General features: G+C 43.3%; 1 protein-coding gene across 5 annotated transcripts in view; it reads right to left on the reverse strand.

Moving 5' to 3' along the window:
- man1a2 (mannosidase, alpha, class 1A, member 2) overlaps positions 1 to 14,211 on the reverse strand; it is a 229,315-nt gene extending 215,104 nt beyond the window's left edge. Inside the window, exons 1-2 of one of the 5 annotated variants that reach the window (XM_034694710.1) lie at positions 13,888 to 14,197; positions 9,577 to 10,116 (exon numbers count right to left, since the gene is read on the reverse strand). In XM_034694710.1, the coding sequence (XP_034550601.1) occupies positions 9,577 to 9,890 (314 nt within the window). In that variant the 5' untranslated portion in view covers positions 9,891 to 10,116; positions 13,888 to 14,197. Of the gene's footprint in view, positions 1 to 9,576; positions 10,117 to 13,887 lie in introns of all 5 variants that reach the window. The other 4 variants (XM_034694708.1, XM_034694709.1, XM_034694707.1 and 1 more) reach the window with 4 other exon arrangements.
- Between the last annotated feature and the right edge of the window lie 5,979 nt (positions 14,212 to 20,190).

Raw genomic sequence — 20,190 nt, forward strand, 5'->3', positions numbered from 1 at the left:
AAGCGGGGTCTTAGATGGCTGCACAGAGTGATTTATGGCCTTCCAGAGGAGCTGTATTTCAATCCACATCGTCAGTGATAGATTATAGCTCCATATGAATCCAAATACCTCCTCATACACACAGTAGAGATGCTAAATACGTCCTTTAATCAAGCGGCAGACTCTGGTCTTAAAATATGAAGCCCGTGCAGAAGTGCTAAAAACTGCAGTTCATCGAGCGTCCACTAGAGGCTGGCTGCAGAAACGCAGGAAACCACATACACACCCATTCAAAGAAGACCATCTTTACAGCAGAAATAAACATGTTTACAGCCTGGTTCAAAAACAGTAAAGGTCTGATTAGCTAATGTCTCTATCAGCACACACTGTACAGGGGTGAATTTAATACAACTCATTATTTTCAAAGATATTACAGTTTTGCCCAAATAAGGGCATGGCTGACTTGATTGACAGGCGGGCACCCTGCAGCTGTTAGCAAAAGGCTAAAGGCCCGCCTCTTAACCTCTCATACCCCTTTTCAAGCGAGGCAGTTTTCAAGGCCGGTTCGGAGCCGGCGCTCAATGAACCGGCTCCCGGCTGGGAAAACTGGTTCCAGAGCGGCTCCAACTCTTTGCTGGTCTAGAACCGTGAACCGCTTACGTCTGGGGCGAGGGGCGGGGTTGCCGTGATCAAAAACACAAACCAGACATGTTTCCACTATTATCCTGCATCGAAAAAATAAAAGAGACTAATTGATTCCAAGGCAAAGCATTTGGTCGGCCGAGGAGACAAGCTGCCGTTGTCCGCCATCGTTGTTGTTGTGAGGGAAAGTTTGTGCTAGCGCTGCTGGGTAAAGCGGTCACGTAAATCTGATGTCATGACACGCCAATTCCAGGGGCTCGAGCGGGCGCGGAAAAACAAACGGGTGCCGTGTTGGTTCGCGAGTTCAACCAGCTCCGAAACAGCGCGAGCACCAGCCCGGAAATACAACCCAGTTCGCGTTGATCGAAAAGACGTAAGGCTAGTTGGACAAAGTTAGGTTGAGTTCAGCATTTCCAATATGGCGACCACTGATGATTGGCTTCAGGAACAGATGGGTGACGTCACGGATACTACGTCCATTTATTATACATAAACATCCATCACATTAGGCAGAAGACTAATACATGTCCACATACTGTTACTAGTTTAACACGCATCACATAGCAAGTGACCTATCTTATGTTTGAAGCTCTGATCTGATGCAAATACTAAATAATGGCATCATGATTTCACTGATCTGTTCCTCAATTACACCAAAAACATCTCTACTGAGTAGTTTCGGTGTCGATTGTGGAGCAAAGAGGAGTTGCATAAGGAACTTGTGAACAGTTTCCACTTGACCCTGGTTGGGTTCATAGTTTCAGTTCAGTTTAATGAGGTTTGGAGACGCTTCTGTTTCCAGCCCAAAAGAAGAAGACTGTGAGGATATAGGAGAAGCCAGAAACAGTAACTGCTGCTCATCGAGCCTCGTCCACAAAGAAGAAATGGCTGCTCACACAAGAGGAGAATTGTTCTACATTAGATTGGTAGATATGAAGCTCCAGAGTTTTTACAGTTTATCTGTAAGTAGTGGGAGTCTTGCAATATTTGAGGCAACACAGTCATGTAGTGAAGGTGTTATGGTGGGTTGCTATAGCATGTTTCCTTCTGTCTGTTAGCAACAGTCTGTGAGCCTCAGGCGTGTCCAGTACAACCAGTTTAACCCATAACCCATCTGTTGGCTCATGTTACGAAAGAGCCTGAAAGCAAAGAGAGTCCTAGAGAGCATCCTCTGAGATATCTACTGAAGATATGGAGTAGAAAACATGTACGTCAACCAGCCGAGGAATGCTACCTCACAGACACAGAACTAAAGATGGTGACAGTGAGACATGTTTTTGACCACGTGTGCAGAGAAGCTTTAAAAACACTCTCAGACATTTGTAATGATAGTCAATGCCTCAAATATTTCAGGACAGAGCAGGCGGATCCCCCTGCAGCATCTGAAATAATGTTCCTCTTAAAAGCTTTCATCAGACTGTTGACGGTGTGAGCCTGTGAACTGAGGGCATGATCTGTGGGGCTTTCTCCGGCAAAATAAAGTAAAGGTGAGATTATTACGAGCCCGCCTGTGCTCCTGAGGGTCTTTCTAAATGCTAGCTCGCCTCGTTTTCCAGAGGGCGTCTGAACCTTGGTCCTCCGGAGCACACAATGACGATTTTAAAGAACAGACGAGGCAGCTGTGGCGAAAAGAACACATTAACATCAGCTGCTTCCATTTGTGCGGGGCACGGCCTTATTCAGTTTAAAATTGTTCGCCGCCTCCATATGTCAAAGGTCAAGCTTTCCAGAATCTTCCCTGGTGTTAGCCCTGCATGTGACAGATGCAAACAAGCTCCAGCCAGTCTTATTCACACCTACCTCATTCTCTGCGACATGATTGGCTGTTCAATGCCGTCATCTTATTCTGTTTAATGTTGGGTGACAACTAGCATTAAAGACACATCACACCCCCTCCCTTTCCCGTTGTTTGGGGTGTAACTACAGCTTTAAATATATCACATTTTTATCGAACATTTGTTATATCTTTATTGAGAAAAAAAAATTATGATAATTATCGTTATTGATTTATCGCCCAGCCCTAACAGCAGCTCATATTAATGTAAGCATTTAAAGCCTGAATAATTCTGTCATCTGTAGGAGGTGAGCTCTGTTTGCAACCAAGCAGCAACCTCCGGTCTAAATATATGAGTCAAATGCGGAAGTGCTAAAAACTGCAGTTCATCAAGGATCCACTTGAGGCTGACTACGGAAGTACCGGAAACCACACGCACACCAATTCAAAGAAGCCGATCTTTACAGCAGAAATAAACATGTTTACACCCTGGTACAAAAAACAAGTGTAATCTGGATAGCTCATTTCTCAATCGGCACACACTGTACGGGGGCAGAATTTTTTTCTAACGTGGCAATTTGGAAGATATTAAGATTACGAGTCTTCCAATGAGAGGCACAGCTGACTTGACTGACAGGTGGGAACACAGTAGCTGTTGGCTAGGAGACTCAAAGCCCGCCTCTTTAACAGCGCTTCAGAAACAGATGTGTGACGTCACGGATACTACGTCCATATTTTATACAGTCTATGGTTGCAAACTACATTTAAACTACATCAAGCCGTGCAGAAAGCTTCAGAGGTGCACTCAATCCAGCTTATTTAACAATCACTATTCACCAACGATGAAGAAACACCATATGTGCAGACCATTGCTGCATCCTGAGGCTGTGTGGTCTATTCAATTTCAGGAAAGGTCACAAATATTCAATTAACTTTCAAAGAGGAGGACAGGTATCAGGGAATATGTGCAGTTGAAAAACGGTAAGCTGTACATTTTGAGGTTTTCTGCAGCTAAAAAGACTCTGAAACAATTCATGGATTGAAACAGTTGTTGATTAGTTAAACAGTCAGCAGTAATTAATTGATTGTTGCTGCTAAGCTGGAATTTACAGAGAGAGAGAGAGAGAGAGAGAGAGAGAGAGAGAGAGAGAGAGAGAGAGAGAGAGAGAGAGGCATAAAAAGCAGCCCACAAATGCATCCTGGTTACATGTTGGTCCAGATGCTCCGGTAACAGCTGGAGTCTCCTCTCTCATCCCCTCTGCAAACCTCCCTCTCCAGGGAAATAATGAACATCTCCAATCCTCGTGTTCCCCGCAAAACAAACAACACAATAATAACATTTCTTTAAGCAGGCAAAGCTCGGGGAGAGGAGAAAAATTAAAAGGCATCACAGGGGGAAGCAACACTCAGCAGTCCCCACTGTGTGAGAAGCTGCTTTTAACACCTTCCCTCAGCTCTGAGTGCAGCTAACGACCTCTTACAGCAGCATGAGGAGACCTTACCTACAAAATGATCCTTCTCGCCTGCTGTTTGGTAATTTTGTGCAGATTTTCTGAGGCCTGAGTGTTTTATAATCAGAAAGTAGTACACACACAGTATATGTGCAGTATGTCTCATATATTTCTTATGCACATTTATGTTAGACATCCAAAGAAGCAGCATCAGAAGAGGCGACCATTGTTTGAATACTGTAAACATTTATCAGAGATACACATCTTGTTTCACACGGTCAACTGAACGGAAAGGCTAACGGCCAAATTCCGAATCCGTCTCTGATCCGTCACAGCACCAGATCTGATGGTTTCTATTCTAGTCAATGTGTTAACTTCCACTGGATCCACTCCGTTGCGTTCCGGCTGCGTCTCTGATTCAGACTAGTATTTGTGCCGGATGACGCATCAATCTCAACAGAGCAGATGGAGCGGGACAGGAAGTCAGGTTTCACCAAAACAAAATGAAAACATCCGGTTAATTTTCAGAATAAAACACTCTGTGTTATCACCAGATCGTATTTCACTTAACTACAACAACAAACCAAAGTCATGATGAGCGGAGCCAGGCCTGGAGTCAACAGGTCAGAGGTTTTCAGAGGACCAGAAAGACAACATGGATGAGGAGAGGAGGAGGAGGAGAATCCTTGATTCAGGGATTACAGCGGGGGAAAACCTCTGTCACATGACTCCAGCTGTCTGGTGGTCCTGCTCAGAGACAGACCAGACACGGATCTGGTGGAATTCCCTGGTAACTTCTACAGGAGTCAAACTTTTAGGTGCTCTAGGTATTTGATAGTCGGTCATTTCTTTGAAAACATCCCCAAACAGAGGTTGAATAAGTCTGGTTTCTCAACATCCAGTTTCAGTCCAACCACACAGACAGCCGGCTGAACTGTGTGACTTTGGGGAATGTGGTGGGACGGAGACATCGAGTGACAAAGGATGCGTTTGATTTTTATCTCGTTTCCCTCCATGTCAAGTTTGTAGACTCAATATTCAACCTCAATATTGGAAGACAGGAAGAAAAAGAGCACCAAAAATTCCTCCACTAGATGTCTGTCTGACTTTTTGAATTTCAGGTCATGTTTATGCAGCTTATTTACTCATCTACTGTACTGTATTTTTAGAGCTCTGTGTACGAGACCACAAAGACAGAACAATAGTTACATTCCCCGATGTGTGGGGGAAACAATGCCTGAAATCCAGAAACCCACACGGCCTGACATTCAACAAGCAATTAAAGAAATGATAAAGCTGCGTTCTTGTTTCTGTGCGTGCTGGTGTTCTGCAGAAACAAATATTCTGAGTTAAATAAACAAAACCTGAATGATCAGAACATCCAGAGGATTAAAAGCTGTGTACAGTTCACTTGACAGGATGTCTTCCAGCTCTTTCACAGTTTACTGAAATGTAAATATGATAAAAGTCCTTTTAACGTAACCGGAGTCAGTCTGGAATAACAATCTGGTAGCAGGGCATGTAGCTTGTCCAGCACAGCAGATTTTAAACAGCACAAGACACTTAGAAGAGCCAAATATGAATCTGATTTAGGAGGAGGGAGAGGAGAGCTTGAAAAGGATGGCTGGCAGGCGGCCAAAGAGGCTGGACAAACCAAATGACAAATGTAAAAGCTGGAGCCAAAATGTACCAGCGTTTGGCTCACGGCGGGCAGTCGTTTCCAAGCCTGTTTAAGCAGTTACTAAAGCTCTGCAAACAGCCTGTGTGTTCTAGCTCATCAAGTTCAAACCACCACGTCTGCCCCTGGGACCACAACAGAGAGGCCAGCGTGATGACGTTTCTGCTGTACAGGAAGTTCAACAATCACACCCTGACGCAAACACGAGGGGTGAGAGGAGTCGACAGGAACGCCACAGCTGCAAGAAACGATGGAGGGAAGACAGAAAAAGACGACTTGTAAATGGCCAGGAGAGTGCACCTCCGTCTTCGATCCATCAAAGCACTGGATCTGGTTTCTAATCTAGTCAATGTGTTAACTTCCACTGGATCCGCTCCGTCTCTGATCCGGCAGGTCGGAGCCCTCCGGATCAGATACGCCAGACTTCTATTTTTGCCGGATGCCAGAGCACGACGCATCAATCTCAACAGAGCAGATGGAGCAGGACAGGAAGTCAGGTTTCACCAAAACACCAACACTCGGTGTTATCACCAGATCGTATTTCACTTAACTACAACAACAAACCAAAGTCATGATGAGCGGAGCCAGGCCTGGAGTCAACAGGTCAGAGGTTTTCAGAGGACCAGAAAGACAACATGGATGAGGAGAGGAGGAGGAGGAGAATCCTTGATTCAGTGATTACAGCAGGGAAACCTCGGTCACATGACTCCAGCTGTGCGGTGGTCCTGCTCCATGCTGGGTTCTGATAATGCAACAAGTGGGTGTAGACGGATGGAGACGGACTGGACACGGATCTGGTGGAAGTCCCGGGTTTGTATTATGTTGCCAGGTTTGGCTCCAGCAGCACCGGGCAGTGGTTGGAGTCACTTTGGATCACCTTGGTGCTGTACTCCCCGTCCGTTTAGGTTTAGTAATAATAAGTTAATAATGTAAGAGCGTTTTGTTTTGTACAGTAGTTACTGAGGTGCAACCTGCAACCCACAATAGCTAAGATTAGACCCAGACCTAAACACGGCATCAAGCCCCCAGATGATCTAGTGGAAGTCCTGTGTTAGTGTCTCGACAGACTGAGGAAGAAGTGATGAGTGTACAAACATACTCTACCGTGTATTAGTGAGTGACATAACAAGGAGGAAAAAGGTTTAGGCGTGGTGAAGAGTGACGGTTAAAAAATGTAGCTGCAAAAGTTTCCGTCTCACAGAAAACAAAACCTCTCTTCAGGACGGGACAGGGTGCTTTATGCTGAAGGGTGGATTGAAATGAGCCAAACACTTCTCCAAAACTACACAGCACTGCATACTCGTAGCCTGCAGCTGCATTTTTGGAGACATCCTGTTTGCTGCCTGTGTCAGAGATGTCAGAGATGCAGAAACAAGTTGAACAGGAACAGAAAATCCTCCTGCCTCCCTGAAGTCACCTGTATGCCGATAATTTCCCTCCCTCGCTCAACAGTAACCTCATAATAACTTTGCCCACGTGCAAATGAGGCTTGGTTTGAGTCCTGTGGTTCAGTAGCTGTTTATAAGGCAAATTAAAGCATCACTTCCTGTTTACACGCCGCTGCACAAGCTCTAACCCCAGACTGTCCGCTGGTTTGTTTGTTTGTTTACAACATATAAAGCTGAGCATAAAAAGGCAGGAGGATGAGTCTTCCAAACTGCAGGAAAATCCCTGAGTCGGACTCATTAAGCAAATGGGCCGCATGAATCTATAATAAACTGCTCCTGAAACCTGAAGAAGAACGGATCAAACCAGAGTTCTTCAGCATTAAATTCAACAAGATCGGTTACATGTTAATATTTAAATGTGACATATCATGCAAAATTGACTTTTTAATGGTTCTCTACCTGAAATATGTTTTCCCTGGCATGTCTACAAACCCCCCGAGAATGAAAGAAATCCATTCTGCCCCTGTTCTGATTTCTCCACCTTTCTGTAAATGTGTGTGAAACCAGCCGTTTCAGACTTCCGTGTTTTTGTTACGTCACAACAATATCCGGTCTGTCACGGAGTCAGAGCTCGGAGCTTGTTCAGCCCATAGACTGTATAAAATACAACTCAACCCCTCCTCCGTTTTTCATTCCCTGCACACATGTGTGCTAACAAGGAGCTTAGGAGGGAGGCATGCTAGTTGTAGGGTGTCTTAATAAACACAATGGTCGGTTTTACTCCCCACGTCTGCAGATTTGAAGATCTAGTGGATGATTTTTATTTATCATGGATAAGTGCTAGCGCTAGTTAGCATAGCTACACAGCTACATGTCGTAGCTGTAGCTGTAGCTGTAGCTGTGTACCAAGACACACGTCTACATTCTAACAAATAAAACAACAAGAAACACTAAATCTGTGACCAATCCTTCAGAAAGGTCCTGCTGCCTTTCTGGCAGAGGTCGGTTTTACTCCCCACGTCTGCAGATTTGAAGATCTAGTGGATGATTTTTATTTATCATGGATAAGTGCTAGCGCTAGTTAGCATAGCCACATAGCTACATGTTCGTAGCTGTGTACCAAGACACATGTCGACATACTGACAAATAAAACAACAAGAAACACTAAATCTGTGACCAATGGTTCAGAAGGGTCCTGCTGCAGGCGCCTCTCCGTCAGGATCAGATTCTGGATCAGATTCAGAGGGTTGAAGTAACGCGGGTCTGTGAGCAGCCGTGTATATTCAGCCAACATGTAAACATTAGATCAACGTGCTGGAGAGCCGAGGCCACACACACTTCCTGAGGGGGCGTGGTCAGAGAGAAAACAGACTGTTCTGAGGAGGGCCGAAGAAGAGGGCTTTCAGGCAGACCTAAATCTGATTTCAAAGTGTTTTTTTGAGCATAAACTTTAAAGACATGTTTTGGGGACCTCTTAGACCAATATATATATTGATGAAAAAAGCGTGATATGTCCCCTTTAAGACCCCTGCAAAATCACAGTGTTGTTGCATTCATAGTAAAAGTGGAGAAGTACAGTGCACTGCAAAAGCAATCAGTGCTTCTCTGTTAGCACTCCTCTCCTCTGTCTTCTAGAATAGATTTTAAGATTTTACTGACCACTTTTAAAGCTTGTTCAGGTCTCGCCCCTATATTGAGCTACATTGCTGGAATGCTAACACCTTACGAGCCATCTCGCGGCCCTAGGTCTTAGGATGGGTCATTTTTGGTCGTTCCAAAGTCGAGGGGATCAAGCTTTCTCCATCAGAGCCCCTCTGCTTTGGAACGACCTCCCGAGGAGACGAGCCTAGCAGACTCAGTGACATCTTTTAAATCTCTGAAGACCCATTTTTACAGACTTGCTTTTATGTGACTTCATCCTTTTAACCACTTTTATTTCTAATTATTTATCATTTTAAGTTTTTATCCAACTAATTAATTAATTGTTTTTAATTCTATCCGATTAGTTATTGTTGTATTATTTCTTTTTAATTTATTATTTGAATGTTCTTAATTCATCCTTTTACATTTTCTAATTTATCTGATGAGATGTCATCTTCTTATTCTGAAAACCTTTTTATTGTCCTTTAATGCTTTTATTAACTTATCCATTTTTATTTGTTTTCATTTATTTGGATATATCCATTTTTTTATTAATTTTTATTTATTTATTTAATTACTTTATTTAATAATTTAATGCTTTTATTTACTTATCCATTTTTATTTATAGAGTTTTATTTATTTATTTTTATTCATTTTTATTTTATTTATTTTTATTTATCAATTTCTATTCATTTATTTTTATATATTTATTTTTGAAAAACTCATTAAGGAATATTTATTGGTCGACTGTGTCACCACTTTATCCTTTTTAATCTTCTGCGTTGTATTTTGTTTTCACATTTTTAGAATTCCTCCCCTCCTCTCTGTCTGTCAACAGGTTGAATTGTTATTTGAATCATGATCAGCTTGTCAAAGCACTTTGTAAACATCTGTTTTTAAAGGGGCTCCACAAATAAAGTTATTATTATTAAAATATTTGGATCAGAAATAGAGTCAGAGCATGAAACTGCAACCTGTGCACAACCATGCAACACACCAGATAGATCCTCTAAAGCTCCTTACCTGTGTCTGTGCTCATCATGTGCTCCCTGTCCATGTATGACCACCTGTCCAGACGCATGCTTCCCCTCTTTGGGAGGGTCAATATGAGGGATGAGCACATCCTCCAAGCCCAAGTCAAAGCGCTTGTGCTTGGAATTGTCCGGGAGGAAGAAGAAGGCCCCGAAGCATAAGGTGATGAAGGCACTGAGGATGAGGAGGAGGATGAACTTCTCAGAGAGCCTCAACGTGGCCCTGTGATGCGGGAAAGAGGAGGCTCCTGGCGACAAAGTGGGTATCCTGCGGCCCGACAGCGGCAGGAGCGCCGGGGTCGTCATGTTTTCGGCTGTTGAAGTGAACTCTCTGCTCGAGGAGGGGAGGGGGGGAGGGGGGTCAAGGGTGGGTGGGGTAGGTTCACAAGTGCCACAGGTGTTGTTGTAGCAGCATGCACAAGCTGGTTGACGTTATTATCTCATCCCGGTAATGATAAATCCAGAAACAGAAAAAGGCCAGTGTCCCTCAGCGGAGGAGAGACGGGTCAGCGGGAAAATGGTCATGGCGATTCTGAAAGAGGAGAAACAAAGAGTCAGTCACAATTCTTAAACCCCTGTACCTTTGCTTTCTACTGTACTTCTGTTGTTCTTGCACAAAAACACCCAGACAAATTCACCTACTAAAGCTCTTAACCCTTTATCTGTCAATCCTCCACCCTTGCAGTGTAACCCAAGTAACCATTAGTATCATCCATCACTCCCTGATGGGCGTCCCTTCAGCCCAACAAAGCTGAATTACAGTCAAAACACACATGGGACGCTGGTCCGTCATATATCAAGAGATATCTGAAATATCACAGTAATAAACAACCCTCCTGCACCGTATGGAGGGGGGGGGAGGTTTAACAACATGCCATCTGAAAAATAAATACTTCACAATCTCCGGCTCACCCACACACAAAACACTTAATCCTTCAACCAGGAGAGAAATGACAAACATATTTTTCAGGGGCTTAAGGTATCAGGAGGCTGTGCAGTATCTGTGAAACCATCACCAAACAACTGGACTGTGCTCACGGTGGCATCTCCAACACTGCAGAACGAACCCAGCTTCTCTTTAAAGCATTGCATTGTTGTGCAACTAGCATTCACACATTTATTGCAATAAATGGCAGAGATGAAGAGCGAGATCGGCCTACATGCAAGTCATTTCGCCGCTGGTACACGTCGCAGTCGACTGCAGAGATAATTCAGAGCTGAGGCGACCCTTTGGAGAGGAGAGATAAGGAAGCTAAAGAAAATCAGAGGCTATAATGATTCTGGTGGTAGAAATAAGATTTTTTGTTGTCTGGATGAAGTTAAGGTGTTGACTAAAATTCAGGAGCAGGACCAAGCCTGAACCACACCTTAAATCACCTGACTTATCACCAGCCTTCTATGTGATTCTTCAACCCACCCTCCCTCCATCACCTTACTCTACCTCAATTAACCTCTCTCCTTATCCTCTTCTACTCAACTTGTCCTCGCTTCTTCTATGAATTCTTCTGAATTTCCCTCCCAGGATAAAAAAAAGTATTTCTGATTCTGATTCTGAATTCCAGGTACAGCCTGGGTCAAGATCAGCTCTGGCAGGATAACGCTGGGACAGAACCCCCTTCCTGATTCTCCTTCTGCTGGGCCACACCACGCACAGATAATTCATTAAATGTTTACACTCATATCCTTGTGTGGCGTGGTCCTTAGTGGATTCCTCTATATGGGCCAAGTAGCATCTGCAGACTTTGAGGCAGCAGATTCAGGACTGCGTTCCTGGAACCACACTCCTGAGACCCTTGTTGTTTGGGACGGCACCACCTACGGCATCTGGTCACCAAGAACCACATTTGTGGGGCGCTGTTGGCCTAGCTGTCAAAGGCTATAGTCCTCGTCGCAGGGGTCAGCGGTTCGACTCCCGGTTGCAAACATTTGCTGCATCTTCCCCCTTTCTCTACTCCCCACATTCCCTGTCTCTCTTCAGCGGTCCTATCAATAAAAGGCAAAGAAGCCACAAAAAATATCACTTTAAGAACCACATTTGTAGCATCTAATGTCAGCATTGTTGGTATTTCATTGTAGCCCTCAGTGTTGCACAAGCGGCAACCTCCAGTCTAAAAATATGAGTCCAATGCAGAAGTGCTAAAAACTGCAGTTCATTCAGGATCATCGTGGCATTGATGCAAAGCAACAGATACCAGCTACTGCAAAGGTGGAAGACAAATAATCTGCTGATGGCCGATATTTGTCATCAGGCCTGATGTTGCAAGGTGCCGATACTCAGCCACGATACGAGTGCAACCCAAGCAGCAACCTCCGGTCTACAAATATGAGTCCAATGTGGAAGTGCTATAAACTGCAGCTCATCGAGGATCCGCTTGAGGCTGGTTTCGGAAGTACCGGGAACCACATACACACCCATTCAAAAAAGCCGATCTTTACAGCAGAAACAAACATGTTTACAGTCTGGTTCAAAAAACAAGTGTAGTCTGGATAGCTCATTCCGAACTTTTTCCTAACGCGTCAATTCCGAAGATATTAAGATTGCGAGTCTTCCGATGAGAGGCACAGCTGACTTGATTGACAGGCGGGAACACTGTAGCTGTTGGCTAGGAGGCTCAGAGCCCGCCTCTTTATGTCACACTCGCTCGACAGCAGCAATATGGCTGCCGCTGATTGGCCTCAAAACAGCGCTTCAGAAACAGATGGGTGACGTCAAGGATACTACGTCCATATTTTATATTGCCATCCAAGATGGCGCCACTGACGGTCGCCCTGGTACTGCGCTCTCTTGTACTTGCACTACTCACCACTGCACTATTATCATATTATTTTAGCCTGTACATATTAGTAATGCCTATTTGTTGTTCTTTTTGTGTTTATAGATGTTATTATTATTATTATATTTTTATTCTTGTACAAAGAGAGCACAGCTTACCAAGTCAAATTCCCTGTGTGTTCAAGCATACCTGGCCAATAAAGCTGATTCTGATTCTGAATTACAGTCTATGGTAAAAAAAAAAAAAAAAAAAAAAAAAAAAAAAACATTAGGAAAATTGCTCAAGCCATTAAGGGTTTCATTACACTATCTTCAAATTCAATTACTCAAATTAACAAGGTAACTTATGTCAAAGCACCTGCTCATTAAGGCAACAGGAATACTGATATGCTTCATCCAAATCCTTTAAAAAGCAGTAAAATAAAATAATGGATGATTTCAAATATAAATAGAGTTTCCATTCTGGGGGAAAACGTGGCTTGCCATCATGACATTGATGCAAAGCAACAGATACCAGCTACTGCAACGGTGGATGCCAAATAATCAACTGATGGCCGATATTCATCATCGGGCCCGATGTTGACAGATGCCGATACTCAGCCCCAATATGAGAGCATCCTTATTAAACACACTGCAGATACCCTGCATACATGACCTGTCTGTGTTATCTAAACATGCATCCTTGTCAGCAGCATGCATGTGTATCTCAGATAAGCACAGGCTGTATTCCTCCACTGAAAAGACGAGGAGCAAGATGTCCAGCTCTGCATCTGCTCCAAGTTAATGTGAAGGATGGATGGAAACACAACGAATACCTCCTTTAAACACAGACACAGAGAGGTGGTGATATTAATGCTTACAGCTAAAGCCCAGCTACAGTTGAACACATGAGTGTGTATCTGCTCTGTGCATTAAATCTAGTAGTCATCCATCAGGTCTGTGTGCAGCTACGATGTCTCCTCACAGAATACCAAGTTCATTCTGTGACAGAGCCAGCAGCCTGTGTCTGTGTGGGGTGATCAGCCGACACAGAGTGCTAGCTTACAGGCGAACAAGCGGCTAACTTATCCGGCTAACGCTGGCTAGCACAGCGGGGAATAAACACACACACACTGAAGCCAGGAACATGGATATTAACTGAATATACCAAAGTGGACATATTTAGGCTCTCTGGTATATTAGCTGCCCTGTAGGTGATATAGAATGAGCTCTAACCTGCTAGCTATTTGGCTAGGTGGCTAACTCAACGCTAGCTGTGCGCCTAATGAAAGCGAACTGACGCGGCGGAGAGTTCGCCTCCATTCAGTGTGTATTGGAAGCGACGTGTTCGCTGCCCAAAGCATGATGGGATACCAGGAGACTCGCAGCGCCACTTTTTAACAGCTTTCCTCCTCCGCTGTGTCATAATCATCCATTTTAAGAAAACGGGGCCAGGTAGAGAACCTTTAAAGGAAGCTGTTCGAATAGAAAAGACAACAAGTGAGCAGCGAGACAGGGCGGACGCGAAGCTGAAGCGAACTGGTCGCGTACCGAGAGACGGTCTCTTGTGCTGCATCACCACCTTTCTCATTCGCTCGGTGAAAATCGATGCCAGTCAGGAATCCCGGTCCTCCTGGTGAAAGAAGTCCCCGTGTCGGTTGTCCTCATGTCCACGCGAGTTACACCGTCATAACCTCCCCGGTTTTCCAAGCGAAGCGTGAACCGTTAATTCAGATCCACAGAGCGTCACAGCTCCCCGTTGATGAGTGGCCGCGCTGCCGCTCTGCCGCTCCGCCGCTCTGTCGGACTGCAGCGACGGACTGACTGACTGAGCTGCTGCCGCTCTGCGCTCCAGCATCCAGAGATGGGACGTTCGCGGACGAGTCGGTGTTTTGAACGACTCCTTTTGAAGTGAACGATGAGAACCGATTCACAGTGGCGAGACGTTCATTTGGGAGCCGTCTTTATATCAAGCGGCAACCTCCGGTCTCAAAATATGAAGCCCATGTGGAAGTGTTAAAAACTGCAGTTCATCGAGTGTCCACTAGAGGCTGGCTGCAGAAACACAGGAAACCACATACACACCCATTCAAAAAAGACGATCTTTACAGCAGAAATAAACATGTTTACAGCAGCTTGGGTCTACGTTGCTAATTTCTCCATCGGTACACACTGTATGGGCAGTGGCGGTTCTAGGGAGGGGCCAACAAGGGCCAGTGCCACTGTAAAACTGAACCTGGACCCCCCCTGTGCCCCCCCTCCACACCAAACAAATATTATACAATAAAAAAAGCTTCAGTATCACGCCGATGTTCCAGGCGGAACACATGCGTGTGGCACTTGGTTCCAGTCCCTTAGAGTGCTAAGGGACTCATGTTGAGTGTAAACAGCCAAACAGCTGCTGTCAGTCTGCATGTTGATATAGAACACAGTAGTCTATATGTCTAGTATATAGGGATGCACTGATGTTTTGCCAGTTTGTTCTCAGCCGGTCCTCGCCCTTCTCAGTCTCTTTTGTCAGGGTTGAATGTGTCCCTCTGACAACACCCTTGGCCCCAGCCTGGCCCCCCCAGTAAAATTGGTCTAGAACCGCCACTGTGTATGGGGTGAATCTTTTTCTAACGCGACGGTTCAGAAGATATTAAGATTACAAGTTTTTGCCCAAATAAGGACATGACTGACTTGACTCCCGGACGGGAACACATAGCTGTTGGCTAGGAGGCTCAAACTCCGCCTCTTCACGTCACACTCTGCCTGGTTGAGTTCTGCATTTCCAATATGGCTGCCGCCGCCGTCAATTGGCTTCAAAACAGCGCTCAGGAACAGACTGGTGACGTCACGGATACTCCGTCCATATTTTATACAGTCTATGTGTGTGCCCCATGAGTCTTCTGTTTACACTTATTGTCTCAACTTTGTTATTGTTTATATTGTTTTGATGTGGATTTGAGTCAAGGAGCTGAGCTCCTGTTTGTAAAGTAGGTCCGGTGTAGAAACACCAGGTAGGGGTAGTAGGATTTTGCATTCACATTTTATAATGTCCTAATTTTTATTCTAGTTTTATTTATATTTTTTAGATACATATACTGTATATTTATTCTTATTTATTATTTTTACAGTAAAGTTGTTTTGCATGGAAGTTATCTGTAGCCTGCCTAGCTTTTTAAAGCGCCACAAAGTTTTTTAGGTGAGGGAAAATTCAAAATAGTGATCTCACTGTTGAAGCATGGGGATATGGCACCATCTTATGGAATGTTTACCATGTCAAATTAAATTATAATCAATATTTCAGAATAATTCCCACCAATAGAGTATATATATTTGTGGGATGTGTAAGTTTGAATTATCTTGATCCAAATTGTATCTTATAACTGCTACCAGTGATTGCTTCCTTGATAAAAACCAGTTACCCCTGGTTGACTTCTAATAAATAAATAAATATAACAATGAGCCAAAGAGCCAGTCTTTTGAACGGCTCTTTGAAAGGAACGGCTCCCCAAGATCCGGTTCCCTTCAAAGAGCCATAAATCCCATCTAGCATCAACTACTCAGCCTGCCCCACTTAGGGATCATCAGACAATGTAGTCAGGCAGAAACACAGTGTAAAATTATTCAGAGCAAATCAACGTTAAAAATATCACATCCATATCTTTCTGCTGCTCTCCTTGTTTTAAGGACACTTGTTCAAAATGGAGGACCTCAGCCTTCATGGATATTTTTAATGAAATGTGCTCATAATAAAACTCATCCCTGCCCCTGTTCAGTCCTGAGCAGCCATAAATAAAGGCTCTTTTGTAAATGACATTAAATGAAGTACATTCAGAATGTAATCTGAATGAAAGAAAGAGGCTATTTTCTAAAGGACATGATTTAATACATTTTATTGTCTCTGTTTTCAATCAATCTTTATTTGTATAGCGCCAAATCACAACAAATGTTATCTCAATACACTTTTACAAACATAGCAGGTCTAGACTGTACTCTAGACCCAACACCAAGACAGGACTCAGTCTGATCTCATATTAATCCACCATGAGGATTGCACCTTGCAGTATTTAGCAAGTTACAGCCAGAAACCTCCAGCAGGACCAGACTCGTATTAGACACACATCTGCTGAGACCTACCGTGTTAGAGAGAGAGAGAGAGAGAGAGAGAGAGAGAGAGAGAGAGAGAGAGAGAGAGAGCGAGAGAGCGAGAGAGAGAGAGAGAGAGCGAGAGAGAGCGAGAGAGAGAGAGAGAGAGAGCGAGAGAGAGAGAGAGCGAGAGAGAGAGAGAGAGAGAGAGCGAGAGCGAGAGAGAGAGAGAGAGAGAGAGAGGGAGAGAGAGAGAGAGAGAGAGAGAGAGAGAGAGAGAGAGAGATGATAGTGATGAGACGGATAATAGTAGTAGTCGCTTCTGCAGGTAGTTATGGGAAATAGAATCCAGGGGCTTCCACACTAAACATAAGAGGAGCACATTTATACATATGGTAACCAAGTAACTTCAGGTAATAGGAAAGGCTTGTTATCATTTCATTTTTGGGGTTTTTTATTTGTTTTTTTTTCACAGACATTGTTCAGAAAATATTTCCTCAGTAAAGAATATATATATATATATATTTTTTTTAATGAGACATTTATCTTACAGGTGGAAAATCAATGAAAATGAGATAAATGATCCCATTATCATGAGAAAAATGAGTCCAGATCTGGAGATAACAAGCTTTGTTTTCTCAAGATAACTACAAAATGAACTTGTTATCTCAAGAAAACTGAGAAAATATAATTTATTCAATCATGCCCTTTTAGGGCTTCTGTAATTTTCAGCTAAAGGCCCATACAATATTAAGAGGACAGCTCTACTTTTACAGCAGAGTCACTAAATCGGACTTACATTTAATTATCATTATTATTATCTCTGATGGATGAAATGCATTTCTAATCATGTAGTTTTCAAGGTGGAGCTCATAACAACCTCCTCTAAGCACATCAGTCGAGTGTATATTAGTAATACTTGGTGACTTAACAACGCTGGAATAACTAAATGAAGATATGATATCTATAATAATTAATCAAATTATTGTATTTCAGCTGTTTGAGTTCAAACCTGTCATTGCATAGAAAAATAAACAGCAAGTGCTGTGATTTATTTATTTTCTATTTGAACATTTTTTTGCTACAATCCTTAATATTTAGATCTATCATACATTTTTGTTGATGTTGTTGTTGTCATAATCCCATATTAGGCTTATAAAATAATACACACAGCATTCAGAGCTGCATTCAGTCATTATTCAATCAATCAATCTTTATTTGTATAGCGCCAAATCACAACAAACATTATCTCAAGACGCTTTTACAAACATAGGAGGTCTAGACCACTCTATGTCAAATTATGAACAGAGACCCAACACCAAGACAGGGTAAGACTCAGTCTGACCCCACCTTAATCCACCATGAGCATTGCACATCGCAGTATTTAGCTAGTTACAGTGGTGAGGAAAAACTTCCTTTTAACAGGCAGAAACCTCAGGCAGAACCAGACTCATGTTAGACAGCCATCGTGCCTCGACTGAGTTGGGTCTGGAAAGACAGATAGAGGGGAGTAAGAGAAAGAAGTGATAGTGATGAGACGAGTCGTAGAAGCTGTTGCCGCTGGAGTCCAGAACGTCCGTATCAGCTGGAGTCCAGATCGTCCGCAGCAGGAGGACGTCTACGGCAGCTCAGAGGAATCTACGAGACAATGGAGCTCAGGGACTCCAGAAAGGTCTATGGTTAGTAACTTTAATGGGACAGGCAGAGTTAAAGTAAGTGATGAAGGGGTTGGGGGGAAGAGGGTGAGCTAGGATCCCAGTGTGTCAGTGTGCCAGTTCCCCCGGCAGTCTAGGCCTATAGCAGCATGACAAAAGCTATTATTTCATCCTATGGAACAAAATCTAACAATAGCCTTAGACGGTTTGAAGCCAAAGGTCCTCAAACATGTCTCTTTCACCTAATATAGAGAAATCATCATGCCATGATTAGTCACACATCCAATCAGTGATGTTTAGGAATTGTGAGCGTTCGAGTAAAGCAAACTGAGCTGAGATATTCTTAGTCTCAACCGTTTCTGCCGCGGGGGTCCAGATGGATTAAATGGAGTTGGAGGTTTTGTCAAATCTTATTAATGTGGCTCATTTAGCATCAGCTCCTCAGATTCTTGCAACATTTTCTTCTGTAAATGGAGAATAACTCTGCTGTAAAGAGCAACACAGGACAGAGTAAAACACAGAGGGGTTTGTTGCCATTATGAGGGTAATAAGCAAACGTCAGCATGCTGCTTTAACACGTTTAGAAAGAGTAAAATACAGAGAACAAAATGACTTCTTGTGCTGTACTTAACCCGATTCTACTTTAATGTCACTGAGCTGTAAAGAGGACAACCTTTAGAAGAGTTTAATGTGAACATTTATTTGGTTTTTACAACTGTATTGGGCAAACTAACGACCAACAAATGATCAATAGTCTGTGTATATTATGATGGTACATCTTCCTCGTGTTGAAGAAGTTCAATTGACAAACACACACAGTAGAGAGAACCAGTGAATTATGCCAGGAGGTAAATGTACTTGTCATGTTTGGTGTGACCCTTAAACAGCCTTTAAAACAGGGGTTCAGTGTCTTTATTTGATGATGTCATCAGTGTTATCTTATTCTAGGTCTGGTAACAGTTTACAGTGGAGCGTCTTTATCATGAGTAGAAGAGCAGAGTTCAAAAGATGTTCCACGTGTTACCCAGACAGGGAGGCTCTTTACAACATGTACTATCAAGATGCATTATGGGAAAAATGTAGGAGCTTATTATCTTAGAGCTCACACAAGACAATTAAAGTTGCTAAAGTTGCAATGTTGAGACAAGTGATTATGTTGATCATGTGTTGGAGGAAACACGAGGATTCAGGCCTACAGACCAAGCGGCAACCTCCGGCCGCGAGAATTGAAGCCAGTGTTAGTGTTAGTTGGAAGTGTTAAAAAGTGCAGTTCATCGAGTGTCCACTAGAGGCTGGCTGCAGAAGTACCATAAACCACATACACACATATTCAATAAAGATGATCTTTACAGCAGAAATAAACGTGTTTACAGCCTGGTACAAAAAACGAGTGTAGTCTGGATAGCTCATGTCTCGATCGGCACACACTGTATGTGTATTTTTTTATAACACAGCAATTTTAAAGATATTAAGATTACGAGTCTTCCAATGAGAGGCACAGCTGACTTGATTGACAGGCGGGAACACTGTAGCCGTTGGCTAGGAGTCTCAAAGCCCGCCTCTTTACCACAACAGAAGTTGATGACTTCAGCTTATCCAATAATGTTCCTACCAATGTTTTGGCTTCAAAACAGCGCTTCAGAAACAGATGGGTGACATCATTATTTATACAGTCTATGCTACAGACCTACATGATTGTGGGTGATGTAGTTTCTAATGCTAGTGTCATGCTGCTCATCTGTAACCTTGGAGAAGAAAAAGTAAAACTGACTTCACCTACAGTCGGGCAGATCGGGTTTATAATGGCGTGACATTTTTGTGTTTGGCGTCAAGGCTCAGACCTCATCACTTTCAGCAGATTTATTTTACCTGCAGAAATATAAGAAGTGATGAGATAATATCTTAACCCCCACTATAGTCAAAGCCATGGATTGTATATTAAATTGCACACCATAAGTGTTCACTGACTGTGAAGCCAAACGATATAGAGCTCCCCCTGCTGGCTGGCTGCAGTATAAGTCATTAACCCTGCAAACTCCTTCATGTGGACAAATGGAACATAGGTGAAGGTTTCTGTCATTATAGTCAGTTCTGATGATGCTGATTCATGTCTGAGTGTTTATTT

The sequence above is a fragment of the Notolabrus celidotus genome, chromosome 10 (genome assembly GCF_009762535.1).
Source record: "Notolabrus celidotus isolate fNotCel1 chromosome 10, fNotCel1.pri, whole genome shotgun sequence".
NCBI lineage: Eukaryota > Metazoa > Chordata > Actinopteri > Labriformes > Labridae > Notolabrus > Notolabrus celidotus.